We start from the raw sequence: 16,512 nt of genomic DNA on the forward strand, positions 1-16,512 counted from the left end.
AAGTATAAGCATGTCCTTATCCTTGGGTTTTCATTGTCTCTGTGTTGGGGCAGAAACAAAATGGCTTACGAATGGTGAGTCAGCCCTTTTTCCAACACAACATTACTGAAGAATACCTGATGAGCAGAGACAAGCAAGTTATTATACCTCCCTTGGTAAGACCCAATCTTGACTATTGGGTGCAGATTTGGTCACCTAGGATTCTTGGGGATGATGAGGAGGCAGAGAGGATCTATGACAAGTAACCAAGATGGTAGCAGGTCTATGGAATGAACCTTGTGAGGACAGGTTAAAGATCTGTGAGTTACAGAAATTGGTTGACAGGCAGAAACAGAGTGATATGACTGAGACATGCAAATTACTGAAGGGTTTTACAAGGTTAATACAGAAGAAATTTTACAGAACAGGTCTCATGGTGGGAGAACTAGGAGACATCCTTGGAAATTGAGCAAGAGTGTAGTTAGCAGGGGATGTCAGGACTAGATTTTTTGCTTTAGGATTGGTAAATGAGTGGGATTGGTTATCAGTCTGTTGTGAATGCCATGATTGTGAATGAGTCAATGCAAAGTATGACAGATACTTTGCTAATGTTGGATAGTGTTGGGCATGATGTTTAAGGTCTTCCTTGATGAATACAAGGATGCTATGGAGTAGTCTATAATAATAATACTTCATAATGAAGAACACTCTCCTCCCACTGACTTTACGCTGCATGCATGCAAAACAGATTTATTGTAGCACTAAACATACTAGCTAACTGAACATATTTCTCCTAACATCCTCTTTAAAATTTTCAGTTCGAGAAAATACATATAACAGCTGTTAATAATGCAGTCAATGGATACAGAAATCATACAATTCATGTAAAGCAAAAAAAAAAAAAAAAAAAGAAACATATGAGAATATATATAAATAGCTTGAAATCAGTTTCATTTACATTTGAGATATTCAATGTCATCAAGATTATAATCACAAATGCTAATTTTGCCGAAAAAGTTGCAACTAACCTATCATAAAAATGACACTGCCCGATACATATGCTAAAGCTAGTTCCTGTTGACAATTTAAGCATGTGCAAACATGTGAAATAACTCTTGATCACTGTCCAAGCAATATCTGTTTTCTTCCCACTCAACTCCTCTTTCTATACTTATAGCTCTTAGTTTTCTCCTATGCTTTTCATAATCTGAATAGCCTTTTATTTCCATATCTCTTCTTCACAGAAGTTTTTTATTATTATTATTATTATTATTCAGGCCTCCAAGGAGTCAAAAGACTCATCGAGGGAGGTCCTTCCTAAGACATAAAGTCTGTCAAGACTCACTGAGGGGAGGTCCCCCCCTGAGAAACACAAAGTCTATCATACCACTCTTTAAACTCACTGACCGTTCTCGCTCCCACCACTCCATCAGGCAATGCATTCCACGGCTCAACCACCCTCCACACAAAGAAACCACTCCTTACCCTCTTGCTCACAGTTTCCTTTCGTAACTTCCAGGGATGGCCTCTTGTCATCACTCCTTCCCACTGATCAACCAAGCGAAAGAACTCCCCAGTGTCAACCCTGTAACCACCTCTCAACAGTTTAAAAGTCTCAATCATATCACCTCTCCTTCTTCTATCCACCAAACTCTGCAGTCCACATTCTCTCAGCCGATCCTCATAACTATCCTTGTACAGTCCTGAAACCATCTTTGTCATCCGTCTTTGTATCCTTTCCACAGTTAATTTATCCCCTTCAAATCCTGGGGACCAAATCTGAGAACAATAGTCCAAGTGTGGTCTGATCAGAGACTTATACAATGGAATGATAACCCTCTTATCTCTGCAGGTCAGTGTCCTTCTCATAATAGCAGCAATCCTCTGTGTTACCTTCACCACCTTTGCAATATGTCCCCTAAACTTCAGGTTTCTATCAATCATCAACCCCAGATCTCTTGTCTCCCCTACTTCCTCCAGTATAACTCCTCCCATAGAGTATGCAGCATCCCATCGATGTTTCCCAAACCTCAAGACCTTACATTTTGCTGCATTAAACTGACACCCCCATTCATTTGCCCATCTATCTAGCTTATTTAAATCCTCTTGCAGGGCTACCACATCTGCACTATTACTAATAATCCTTCCCAGCTTCGCATCATCTGCAAACAACTGAATATCCCCCTGCAATCCACTGGCTATGTCATTGATATAAAGGTTAACTCATATGATTTGCAATAACTCAGGTGATCACTTCATAGTCATTTTTGCCAAATGTTGGAAGATTAGACACTCAATTCATAAGCACATTCTCTGATGATATGATCAGATTTAAGACACCCAGCCCTCATGTGCCCTCCATTGCATATTGCTTATGCAAATTTTCCTTTAAGAACTCAAGAAATTCATTCTCCTTATTCCCTGATGCTGTTGCTTCATTCCAATCAATATCACCATAATTCAAATCACCCATAATAATCACTCCTCTGTTCCTCCCTAAGCCAAGTTGCCTATACATTGCTCTGCAGACAATTTCCCTACTATCAGAAGCACCCCTCCTCCTTCCTATCCTAATGAAAAATATCAAATCCATCCATTTCTATTCCCATCAGGATATTATTCTAATCCAATGTCTATAATCTCTGGCCAAGCTGATCAATGCCAAGAAAGCCTCTTCCTTATTCTGGATGTTTATGATATTAATATACATAAATCTGCAGAATACCCTTTGATCTACAATCTCCCTCATACCTTGTTTTTCTATCCCACTTAATTTATGAACCTGAGGTGTTACATTCCACATATCTGATCATTCTTCCACTCATTTGTCTTGTGGATACCTGTACACATACACTAGGCTGGTTCTTCCCCCCACCCCCAAACCTCTAGTTTCCCTGACTCTGCTCTTTCAAACTCCCATTGAAATGCAAACCATCAGTCTTATATTAGTCCTTTCATCCATCAAGTCACTCCACACCATTCCTCCAAAATAATTTGCTCACTGACTTATTCACACCATAACTGTTATTCTCAGCTTACCTTTGATACCTTGCTAGTAAACTTGTGACCTTTACTTTCTTCTCATTCACCTGTACCAGCAATTCTTTCATATCTTTTACTGGCATACCACCCTTATTACCTGCCAGATCCTTAATAGTGGCCATCATCTCTCTCTCTCTGCATCCTTACACCATTGCTAATATCCTTAATCTTGGCTCCAGATACAATTTCATCATGCTCTCTTCAATCATACCTCTTATCAGAGAATATCCATTCAAAGTTCTATCTTTATCTGCCCTTTTTCATATTCTGTTTTCTCTCTTCATTTGTTTCTTTGAAATACCACTCAGCAGGCATTTCTCTGACCATTCTATCTCACATTTTGTTTGATATATGTGAATTAACCCACATATATCTCCCATTACAATCTTGTCATTCTCTTCATTTAACACCATTACAGCGAAGTGAGCATACTCTGTAAGCTCACTTCGCTCTGCCACTTTATTTGTATCAAAAATCTTGCTAACATTTACATTCACAATTTTCCTCTTTCATCGCTCAACTATAGCCTCCATTCTTCTTCTTACTCTCAAAACACTTCTGAAATATACACTCACCGGTTTCACTCTTTTTTCCCACAAATCTTTCATACTAAATAAAGCAAATAAAATTTGCATATTCTGCAGTAAACAAAATTAAACATGTTGAAAATCACCTGCTATTCACTGTTCTTTGCATCAGATCAATAATACAAAACAATTTCACAAACAAATACTAATAAAAATAGTAATGCAGCAAATATCATCGATATTGTCAAAAAACAACTTGCCTTCCATTTTATTATATCATAAGTAATCACTCAACATTTCAACCTTCATATCAAGGTCATCATCTGGAGTATTACACACACACATATATCTATTCTATATATATATATAAAAAGATAAGCTGAAATTTGAAACATTTTTATGTTACGTTTTCTGTCTTACCGGCTTACCAGCCCGAAACCAGGAGTTTGGGCACCATAGGTGCCAAAGCCCTCCCCCCCCCCTAGTATATATATATATAGAAAGAAACAAGCTACTTCACAATACACATAGTATGCTAAAGTTGCATTAATTTGATCAGCTGTTAACACTACTAGCCTGACCTCTGGTTTGAAAAATATAAAATTAACAATTTTGGTAAACAGGCACTCTTGGATCATGCTCTTAACACCCTACACTAAATTGATTAGAAAGGTACCTGTTCCTTACATCAATACAAGAACCTGGTAGGAATGCAAATTTGGGGAAGACTGATTAAACATCTTAATCTAAACAATAATGGTGGCCTAAAAATGCCAAGAACATAGATTGCACAGTTTCAGCCAATTTAACTTAAGTTTTCCAGCAAACTCTCACTTTAGGAGACTCTAACCAATAATTTCAGCACTTATTTCATACATTGATCATCAATACTATTATTGTTCTAATTTATCTGTGATTCAACAAACTTTTCTTAATTTATCTATTAGTAAACTGGAGTTGTGGTGAAGGTGCTGGAGAGATTGGTGAGAAGTAGGATACAGAAATGGGTTGATAACAGCAGTGTTCCTTTTGGTTATCAGCATGGGTTTGTTAAAGGGAGATCATGTTTCACTAACTTACTTATGTGCTATAACAAGGGGAGATACATAAACAGTGGTGTACTTGGGATTTTGCAAAAGCTTTTGATAGACTGCCACATGAATAATAAGTAAATAATAAATAAATAAATTGAAACAGATGGGATTGGATAACAGACTTCTGAGTTGGATCAGTGATTGGCTATCAGAAAGTTGTATGTGGAGGTGCAGTATCCCAAAAGAGAAAGGTCACTGGTGGTGTACCGTAGCTTTGAGACCATTGCTGTTCAATTTGTATGTTGATGATATTGGGATGGGTTTAACTAGTAACATGCAGCTGTTTACAGATGATGCAAAACTGGGGAGAGAAATGCAGTCAAGCAGGTGTTATGGCCTTACAAGAGGACTTGAATAGATTGCATGAATGGGCAGGTAAGTGAAATAATCAGTTCAATGCTGCAGAGTTTAAGGTTTTGAGATTTGGTAAGCAACGAGCCAAACAGTTGACAGGACTCTATCTTTGATGTAGTAAGGATCTTTATTCCCAACAGAGGTCAGCAGTGTTAATGGTTGACCAGATTAATGTGACTTCAACATACTATATGTATTGTAAAGTAGCTTATTTCTTTGTATATATGTATATACTCCAGAGGATGACCTTGATGTAAAGGTCAAAACATCAGGTGATTATTTTGGTTTTTATTCTGCTGAAGTTATTACTATTGATATAGTAATAACTTCAGGTCAGGCACATTCCACTAGATTGGATGTTAGAGTAATTCCTAGTGGGTTCACAGAAGAAACATCAACTCGGTTGGATGATTTTTTGGAGACCAATGAGGAAATCTCACCAGAAATGCTTTGGGAAGGAGTCAAGATGATAATACAGGATACAGCGAAGACGTATCTTGGCCCAATAAGAAAACCAAGAGACCCATGGATATCAGATTCAACATGGGAACTAATCAAAAGAAGGTGGTTGGAAAAACAAAGAGCCACAGGGACCGAAGTACACAAGAGATTACATAGAGAAATCAGAAGAGCCATCAAGCAGGACAAGGAAAAGTTCTATACTAATAAATGTGAAGAAACAGAGTTCCAGATGAGAAGGCATAATTATAAAAGGATGTTTTATTTAGTTTTATATGTTTTAGTTTTATTTTATTAAAGCACAAGTTTAAGCCTAAATTGAATGTCATCAAAGACAGGAATGGATCATTACTAACAGAAGAGTTGGAAATCAAAAACAGATGGAAAGAATACTGTAAGGAACTGTACAGCAGAGTGGATAAAGAAAATGTGGAGTCCTCCCACCAAGAAAATTTTGATTTGGAACCTCTCCACTTAGGCATGAAGTTGAAAGAGCAGTTAAGCAGCTCAACAGCAATAAGGCCCCAGGTGCAGATGAAATCCCAGCAGAGTTAATTAAGGCCACAGGGGATGGAGGGATAAAAGTGTTTCATAGATTGATTACAAGGATATGGGAGACAGGATCATGGCCTAGAGACTGGAAGAAGTCAGTTTTCATACCACTACACAAGAAAGGTGATATGAAGGCATGCGAGAATTATAGGACTATTAGTTTGATATCTCATGCAAGCAAAATTTTATTAAAGATCATGAAAATAGGATTGAGGCCAAAGTTGAGGCAGAGATGCCCAAGGAACAAGCAGGTTTTAGGAAAGGTAGGGGCACCAGAGATCAGATCCTTTGCCTTAGACAGATCATAGAAAAATATAAAGAATTCAGACTCCCTCTGGTAATGTGTTTCTTAGACTACTCTAAAGCTTTTGACTGTGTTGAGCATGTGAAACTGTGGGAAGTAATGAAAAGAATGGGTTTTCCTCAACACACTATCAGGTTGATAGCCAACTTGTATAAGGAACAAGAAGCCAAAGTAAGAACAGGTGTTGGATTGACTGACTGGCTTCAAGTTGGAAAAGGAGTTAGACAAGGATGTTTATTTTCTCCTCACTTGTTTAGCATATATGCAGAGGACATCATGCATGTAGCATTGGATGAGCTCGGTAGATTGATCAGTAATCTGAGGTATGCTGATGATACAGTACTCCTTTGTAATGACATGGAAGAATTAGGACTAATTTTTAACAAAGTTAACAAGATCAGTAATAACAGAGGACTTCAACTCAATTCTAGCAAGACAAAGATCATGGTTCTAAAAGGAAAAACAAACAGAGAAGCTCTTGAGAAATAACTGTACCTTAATGGAGAAAGAATTGAGGAAGTCAGCAAGTTTGAGTACCTGGGATCCATTATTAATGTGAAGAATTGCTGTTCAGAAGATGTCAGAAAAAGGTTAGGAATGGCTAAAACAGCAGTCAGAGACCTGTCTAAAATCTGGAAGGATGGATCTATCTCCATGGGAACAAAGTTGAGGATTTTAGATACAGTTGTTTTTCCAACAGCAACTTATGGATGCGAGACTTGGAACCTAAAGAAGTCAGATAAGAAACGGATATCTACTTTTGAGATGTGGTGTTACAGAAGGCTGTTGAGGATGTCATATACTGAAAGGCGTACAAATGAATGGGTGTTAGAAAATATTAGTAGAACTTTAAGGCTCCTTAAGGATATTGACAGAAGAAAGTTAAAATATTTTGGACACGATGAAAGGAGGACTTCTCAGAACAGTAATAGAAGGTAAAGTTCCTGGAAAAAGAGGCAGGGGTAGACCATCAATGAGATGAATGGATGGCGTGTGTGGAGTGACTGATCTTCAGAGAGATGAGGCTGCCAGAAAAGCAAACAACAGGACTACATGACGAGGCCTGGTGTGGAACATCACCGAGCATCGGAGTGACCATACGGCATCTGTAGATGCCCAGTGAACATAGAGAGAGAAGTTATTACTATACCATGGTAGTTGTCTCCATAATGAAAATGAATGCTGATCATCATGTAACTTTGAAAGAAAGGAAACATATTTTGAAGCTGCTAATGTTATAGTTTTCAGAAACCAACTAGGTCATAGGAGAAGGGGAGGGGATTTACTCTCTGTGCACACACATACAGGGTGTTCGGGATAAATTTGACAGTTTCGTAAGGAAAAAGAAAATCTTCTTTGTATCTATTAAATTTAATGAATTGACAAAAAACATTACAGGCAGAGTTAATTACAATACTATCAACAAGATTTACTCAAAATAACCACCATTAGCATCGATCACAGCTTCAATTCTGCTTCGGAACCTCGAACAAGCTGATGCTACAGTCTCCCTGGGAAGGGCCGCAAAAACTGTTTTAATTTTATCCATTAACTGGGCTTTTGTATTACTGGAAGTGCGATTGGTGTCTTTTTCAACTGCGCCGCATACAAAATAATCCATGGGGTTAAGGTCTGGGGAGTTTGAAGGCCAAACATTTGGACTGGTGAAGTCGTAGAAATTTTCAGACAACCATTTTTGACTTTTCCCAGAGGTGTGGCAAGGGGCCGAATCCTGCTGCCATACATACGGCCTACCATTGCTTACCCTTGTTATCCAGGGCTTGACTACAGTTAGCAACTCCACGAACAAAGCCCGAATTCCAATGCCAGGGTTCTTCAACACCTGTTCCTGCAGATTTGCGAGGAATTCTGCTGTACGAACGCAATCAGATCGTCTGCTAGGGATCTTTCTTCTTGCTACATCCTCGTAGTCACCATTGCAAGTCTCTAGTTCATGCCTGATTGTTTTTACTGTATTCAGGGAGCATTGGGCAGCAGTCGTAATATCCTTATTTTGATGGCGGGCACGAATCATCATGATACAAGTTATTCTCTTCCATGATTCAGGTGGGTTCCAGCTATCCATCCTTTCTGACATCTTGTATGTGAATGAAGAAGGGTCCAAACTTTTAAATGAAGAGAAGTGTGTGTTAATACATGTAACTTACGGAAAAATATAATTAATTATAAATATGTCAAATTTATCCCGAACACCCTGTATATGTAGATTATATTTATATGTTGTTGACAACATGTAATTTAAAACCATTGTATTTTTATTTCAATATATTGTTTTCTTCATTTAGTAAACAAAATGAGACATGAATGAATAACAAGAGACATGAAAAGACAAAAATCTATAACAAGATTTAAAATTATGTCAGTAATATAACAGTGATTGTATATAAAAGAATTAAGATATAAGTGCATTACTTACTCTTTAAACCAGCTCAAAAAAATTATAAGAATCTGTTTCCCTGACATAATAATTGTCAACTGAATAGTAACTTCAAGAGGACATTTGTCAAGGTCACACTGTATAAATAAATAAAATATAGTACATATTTCTGGCAATCGACTGTAGTATTTTTTTTATAAAAAATAATTTATGTAATTATTTGAAGTTAGAATAAATGAATGATTAATTGCAAAAAGGGGTGATGTCTCTTCCTCTCCCCTCCAAAAATGGCTTTATTGAGATCTCTTACTGCAAAATGAAATATGAATATCACGGATTTTGAGTGACAGGTTATAAAGATATTAGGTTCTAGAAAATTACTGGCACAGTTCAAAAATGAAAAATTTGCAACATATAAGCTTTTTTACAGTGTTTGGTTGTGCCTTTAAATTTGGTATTAATGGAGATGTCCCCTTTCTGCAGTTAGTGATTCATATAGAATCACTAACTTAGTGATTCACATATAGAACAACTTAACTTGAATAAATGTCAACAATAAAGAGAAACCATGAAGAAATGGTTTAAAGGAATTTGATATTTATCTTTTTTTTTGGCATGTGAAATACAGACCACTTTCATGATTTGACTCATTAAAATTTTACTACACTTGCATTGTACATAGGGCTATTGCATGACCATATGTTTTCATTGGAATGGAGTAATTTATAAATGATTTTAATTGCAGCAAATTTATGTATTAATGGTAAGATTGAGACCCAAAACTGCATACTAATGTCAATGACTAAATATAAACAGAGTGATTGAGGCATTGGATATGAGGAGTAAGCAAGCAAAAGAGTTGGTGGAGGTAGTAGTAAGTCCATATACATACAGATTTTGATATTGTTAAATCAAAATATATTTATTGTCATTGGTATTATTATAACAAATCTCCATGGAATCAACAGTCATTAGGATAGGTGAGGAATTGTGCTGCAAGAAGTGTATTCTTGTATTGAACCTTAGCGCGTTCCCACAAAGAGCATATGAATTTTTCAAAAATAGTACAGTACTGTAAATGCAGTCTGTATGCAAGGAAAGATATCACAGGTGTATGCAGGAAGTTTAATAGACAATGAAAATATGAGTAGGGAACATGGCATGCAACTTAATGGTGTTTTATTGAGGAAGACAGTACAAATTTTATGGAAGCATGTGAAAGTCATAATGAGGAAAAGATTTTAAATGACAATAAAGCATGCAATAATAATGAACAGAGTACAATTAACAGTCAGATGGCAAGCAGGATTGATAGCAAAGTAGTCTGTGTGATGACTATAAGACAGTGAGAGTGAGTAATAGCAAAGCAATTGCATGATTTAAAAGCTGATTTCGTAAAGATGAGTCAACAGGGGAAGCAGCTGCAGAGCAAAAATGGAAAGATGGATGTTGGTATGAAAAAGTAAGGAAAGACTCGCGAGTGGCATTGTATGGGGATTCGATTATTAGAGGTGAGAAAATGCAGAAGGTTTGTTTTACAGGAGGCAAAATGAACAGAGTGATCAAGACATTGGATATGAGGAGTAAGAAAGCAAAAGAGTTAGTGGAGTTAGTAGTAACAAATAACTTGACTGGGAACAAAGAGAATGCATGACTGGATATCAGAAGGTTGTTGAGAAGGATAATAACAATAGCGTGAAAGGAAAGATAGTGAATATGTTGCCTATATATGACAGTGATGGGGAGCAGGAATTATTACAATCCTAAGACTCCCGTGGAGTCAATGACCCATCTAGGAGGTCCCTTTGTAATATACACAACTCATCATACCATGACTTAAACACATTTTAATTCTCTGCAGACACTGTACTCTCAGGAAATGCATTCCAATTATTCTCAACTCTCCATGCAAAAACCCTCTTTCTCACACCCTCTTTGTACAGCTTTCAGGGATGACCTCTTGTTCTCCTACCATTTAATGAAAAACTGCTTCAATGCTAATCCGATAACAACCCATTACCAACATGTACAACTATCATATCACCCATTTTCTTCCTATCCACTAGACTCAGTAAACTGCATCTTGACAATGCAGTTGTCAAGATGCAGTTTACTAATTAATGGGTTCCTGTCAGACCCAGAAAAAATTCAAAAAGGAGTCAAGCAAGGTTGCCCTCTCAGTCCACTGTTCTTTGCATTGTTCTTGAACCAATGCTTACAACAAGTCAACAATACACATGCTGTGTGAGGAATAACAGCTTCTTCAACTAAAAATGAAAATAAGGTATTAGCATAAGCCAATGATGTAGTCAGAACTTTGAAGGATAATAAATCCATATATATATATATATATATTTTAGTATTTTAGAAAAATTCAGCAAAAGCAGCAGATTAATTATTAATTCAGACAAGACAAAATTAAAAGTTTATGGAAAGTGGGATCTTGAAGGCATTCTTTTTGGACTAACCCCAAAGAGAGAACCCCCTCGTTATACTTGGAATTCCCTTCTCCACTTACCCAATATTACCAGTCAAAGAACTTATATACAAGAACTTGGAAATGTTAGAAGACTGGAAAATAGGGCCACTCTCCTTTTCTTCTAAAGCCATAGTACTCAAAACCATAATCTTTCCTGCTCGGTACATAATAAATATAACAGACATCACAGTAGCTGAAGAAAAGCAATTATATAGTAAACCTCTGCAATTTTTTTTGGTCCAGCCGATACCAAGAAGTTAAAAAGGAATTTCTTCAACTATCAATGAAGCATGGAGGATTTGGACTTCCAGTCTTAAAATTCTGCTATTTAAGCAATACAGCTTCAAAATTCCATAAAATGTTGCAAATTAATCACACATGTGCAGACCTTCTCCGGTACTACTTGTGTTTTCATCTTCCTCTGTTTGGAGTTAATGATTATAAAGGTCTAAAAGCTGAGATTGTTCCTGAATACTACAACAATCTGTGCTTAACTCTAAGACTGCTAAAACATTCCGGAATTGACATTCTTTCCATTAAAAAAAGTAAAATTTGGTATAAAGAAATCTTGAATCTCTTTCACTGTGAAGTTCCACAGTTGGGTACTGACAACAATATTTTGTTTCATAACTTGATGAAGTTCCAAGGGTACCCAAAAGGAAGGATTTTGCTTGGAGAATTGCATACAGCTGACTTCCAGTCAATGCCATCAAATGGAGGTACTTTAACATCGGAGATCCAATCTGTGACATCTGTCACCAATTGGAAACAGTAGAACATGCATTCTACAGCTGCCCTCTTGCTCGGTGTATTTGGAACAGATTATGTAATGTGTTCGGCATGCCACTATTTACAACAGAACAGGTTATTTTTTTACAATACCCACCACCTGTCAGCAATGGGAAGAGAACTTTGATTTTTATAATTAATGAATTAAAATACCATTTATGGAAGGTTAGAAAAAAACATGGATTTGAAAAACAGCAATATGGCATCCAAATGCTTTATAATACGTATTGTATTGTGGAAATTTTATTGTTCAGTCAGACATTTTTGTATTCAGAAAGAAGCATTCTAGGAGATATCAAATTTATCACTAAATGATGTAGACCACCCACATTATGCAATAATCACCAGGGGGAGATAAAATTCTGTCTCTTCTTGCTATGAGAGGTTTTTTAAATAGTTCCATCCTCTTAAATCAATGTAGTCTTATAGTCAATTGCAGGGATGACTGGAGAGCAATCCCAGGCAGAGAAGGCCAACTCAAGGAGGTAAAACCCAGATGGGGATAACCTGGGTATCAGTTATCTTTGTGCTTTAATTTCAATTGGTCTTTTGGTTGTTCATCTATATGAGATTGGTGAAAATGGAAAACTAATAGCCTTTGGCTATATGATGATATAAAAGAGCTGAGGCATTTTCTCTCTCTCTCTCTCATGCTATCTATCTGTCTTGCACCCCTATACTAATTACTCTAGGCCTATGATGAACAGCACTTTACTTTTTCACCTCAATAAAGGTCAAAACCTTTATTGAGGTGAAGGTCTGGGTGGTGTCCCTTCCTATTATACACGTCCGGAAGGGATGCACTTTGCATTATAGGATACATAATAAGGCAAGTGATATGAAGTCATTAGCCTCTATATACCAGTAGCTCAGACATGAATATATTCCACATGCAAAACATTGTTTTGCTCCCTTGAGAAAAGGATTAAAACCAAGTATAAGATTTCTTGATATCTTTAATGTATAATAAACCCAAGGTAAAAAACTTTCTACATATGTCCAATAACAGTTTCATGTCTGTAGATATGTTTTTATGGGAATGATTTGCCTGTTTCCAAGAGGGAAAAACCTACTATCTCTGTATTAGACCTGCTAACTCACCTTCAGTTGATAAAAATTATTCGCGTTGTAGATGGGATTCGAAAACAGGTCTTTCTAACTAAAGAGCTTCATTCATACCAACTGAACTATGGAAGATCCATTATTATTATTACCAACACTATTGTGTGATGTCAGTATGGCAATTATTATGGGATGAATTTTACTCAGATTCGGTATTTGAAACTTATTATTATTACAAAAAGTTGCTGAACCATTCGAGTTTACAGTTCAACTATATTTGGCCAAAGAGAATCCCAAATAGTTTTTTCAATATGTTGCAAGTAAAAAAAGGAAAAATGTTCATGGCAGAATGATTTTAAAAAATGCTGAGGGTAGGGAGGTAAAAGAATCAGTCGATATAGTGGAATTATTGAGCGAGCACTTTGCAAGAGTATATCATCCTGGTGGTGACATTGCAGGAATGGAAGAACCAACAGCTTATACTGGAATTGAGATGAATGAAGTAGAGATAAATAGTCTATTACAGAACCTCAATGTCAATACATCTGTGGGATTGGATGGTATGCTAGCTTGTGTCATACGTGAAGCAGCTAAAGAATTGTCAGTGCCCTTGACCATTTTGTTTAATTTGAGCCTCGGGTCTGCAGTCCCAAGGGAGTGGAAAGAGGAGAAAACAGTTCCACCGCATAAAGGTGGTTCCAAGGCTGCTGTTGAAAATTACCGGCCAATCAGCATAACAGGAATCGTTATCAAGGTCTTGGAGAATAGTCAAGAGGAAGATTGGATAGATGAAAATGGGATACTGTATCGGGGACAGCATGGTTTTTGTGAAGGGTAGGTCATGCATCAGTAACTTGCTCACGTATTATAACACAGTGACGGCTTGACTGGATAAGGGTAATGGGTTTACAGTGATTCTACTGGACCTTGCAAAGGCCTTTGACAGGATACCACATGGAACTCTAATCAGTAAACTAGAGCAGATGGGGATGGATATAGGGTTGGTGAGATGGATAGGAGGGTGGTTGATGGAGAGATACCAGAGAGTGGTTTATTCAAGAGTTGAGTCCAAAAGACAGCTTGTGACTAGTGGTGTGCCACAAGGATCTGTTCTTGGACCACTGCTATTTAATTTGTTCATTAATGATATAGGAAAGGATCTGAGAGGAATAGTTCATTTGTTCGCAGATGATGCAAAGTTGGGTAGGGCAATAGTGAATGCAGATGATGTCAAAATTTTGCAGGATGATTTGGATAGATTGGAGGTCTGGGCTAAGGAGAATGGATGTCAATTTAATGTGGCAAAATGTAAGGTTATACATTTTGGGGTGAAAAGATTAGCAGCAGTTTACTACATTGGTGGAACTGTACTCCAGAAAATTGATGAGGCAAGAGATTTAGGAATGTTGGTGGATAGAGAGTTGAAGTTTAGGGGACACATTGCAAAAGTGGACAAATCAGCTCATCAAATCACTTGGTTGCTGAAGAATACTGCGAGCAGAGACAAGCATGTTATTGTTCCTCTGTATCGAGCCTTGATAAGACCCCATCTCGACTACTGTGCCCAGATTTCGTCACCTAGGTTTCTTCTTGATGGGGAGGAGGTTGAGAGGATCCAGAGGCGAGTGACGAAGATGATAGCAGGTCTGTGGAATGAACCTTATGAGAACAGGTTGAGGACTGCAGAAATTGGTTGATAGGCAGAGGAGGGGAGATATGATTGAGACATTCAAATTACTGAAGGGTTTCTATAAAATTAATTCAGAAGATATTTTTGAGAACAGGGCTGGTGGTGGGAGGACTAGGGGACATCCATGGAAGCTGGGCAAGAGTGTGGTTAGTAAGGGTGTTAGAGCTGGGTTCTTTACTTTTAGAGTGCTGAATGAGTGGAATAAGCTGCCAGAGTCTGTAGTGGGTACTGTGACAGTGAATGAGTTTAAGGCAAGGTATGATAGATACTGTATGAATGTCGAATAGTTGTGATGAACATGATTTGGGCCTCCCTCGATGAGTCTAAGTAAGGACTCCCTGGAGTTGCCCGTAATAATATTTCAGGTTACTAAGAAATGTGTTGAAATTATGTATTACAATAACTCTCTGACTTAGTGGCATTATGGAGATGTCTGCATGGTTCAGTTTTAGTTACAAAATGGATCACTTACAAAACATTTTTATAAAGAATTTTCAAAATGATATTAGTAATTATGCTCTGGCTGGGTGAAATTTTACAGTCAAGATATATATTAAATTTTTTTGGTTTTAATTTCAATACAACTATGACAAAATTGGCTAGAACAAAAATGTTCTAAAATGAAACAAAATCATTATGTTTCAATGACCAAATACACATGTCTGTATTTTGAGTAACATTAGGTATTATTACCAAATGCTTTGTAAAAACCATGAAGAGTAGAGAAGATGTTGTGGCTTTACAAGAAGACTTGAATAAATTGAGTGATTGGGAATGGGGATGAGAGTTCAATGTTGCAAAATGTAAGGTTTTAAAATTTGGGAAACAAAGATGGGATGAAGAATTCATGCTTGGTGAGGATATGTTGTCGGAGGTATAGGAAATAAGAGATCTGAGGGTGATAGTAGATAAGGATCTGAAATTTAGGGTAATATAGCCAAAATTGTGAAGACAACACAAAGGCTTCTGGGAATGATGCAGAGGGCACTGACTTGTAGAAGTAAGGAGATTCTTGTTCCATTGTATAAGGCTTTGATTAGACCACACATGGACTACTGTGCCTAGATTTGGTCACCTAGTTTTCAGAAGGATGAAGAGATGTTGGAAAGGGTCCAAAGGCGACTGACTAAGGTAGTTTCTGACCCCTGGAATGTCGAGTATGAGGAAAGATTAAGAAGATGCAACTTGCAGAGTCTGGTGAACAGGAGGAAGAGGGGAGTTATGATAGAGAAGTACAAGTTTAATAAGAGGTTGTTATAGGATCAATGCTGGAGAGGTTCTACAGAAAATAATGGGAGATAAGGGGAGAAACAGAGGTCATCCCTGGATACTGTATAAAGAGGGTGTGAGTAGGGGAGTGGAAGCAGGTTTTTTTCATGCAGAGTTGTGAATGATTGGAATGCCTTGCCTGAGAGTGTGTGGCATCTGCAGAGAATTTGAGTGTGTTTAATGAGCTGTGTATGATGAGCTGTGTGTATGATACCTCCCATATGAGTCTGACTCCATGGGGTCTTGGGTGGTGATAATAATAATCAGTGAATTGTTTTTTTTATTAATTGCATTTTCGACCAATTGTCATTCGATGAATTGCCTTTGAATGAATTTCCATTTGTTAAATTGTCGTTTGATGAATTGTTTATTTGACGAATTGCTTTTACAACGAACTGCTATTTGGTAAACTGTCTTTCAATTAATTTTCATGGTACCTTGTTATGGGGAGTATTGAGGTAAATGGTAAATTATTATTATGTGAACCCTCCAAAGAGTCCCAAGACTCATCGAG

At 37.2% G+C, this 16,512-nt stretch overlaps 1 protein-coding gene across 1 annotated transcript in view; it reads right to left on the bottom strand.

The window, feature by feature from the left end:
* The window catches only part of LOC150102797 (anoctamin-6-like), a 210,737-nt gene that overhangs the window by 181,953 nt on the left and 12,272 nt on the right, over positions 1–16,512 (bottom strand). Inside the window, exon 2 of the mRNA XM_090399801.1 lies at positions 8,749–8,846. Within this exon, the coding sequence (XP_090255927.1) occupies positions 8,749–8,795 (47 nt within the window). The 5' untranslated portion in view covers positions 8,796–8,846. The remainder of the gene's footprint in view (positions 1–8,748; positions 8,847–16,512) is intronic.

This window comes from Typopeltis vanoorti, chromosome 10, assembly GCF_054136105.1.
Source record: "Typopeltis vanoorti isolate ZY-2024b chromosome 10, IOZ_Tvanoo_1.0, whole genome shotgun sequence".
In the NCBI taxonomy this organism is placed as follows: domain Eukaryota; kingdom Metazoa; phylum Arthropoda; class Arachnida; order Uropygi; family Thelyphonidae; genus Typopeltis; species Typopeltis vanoorti.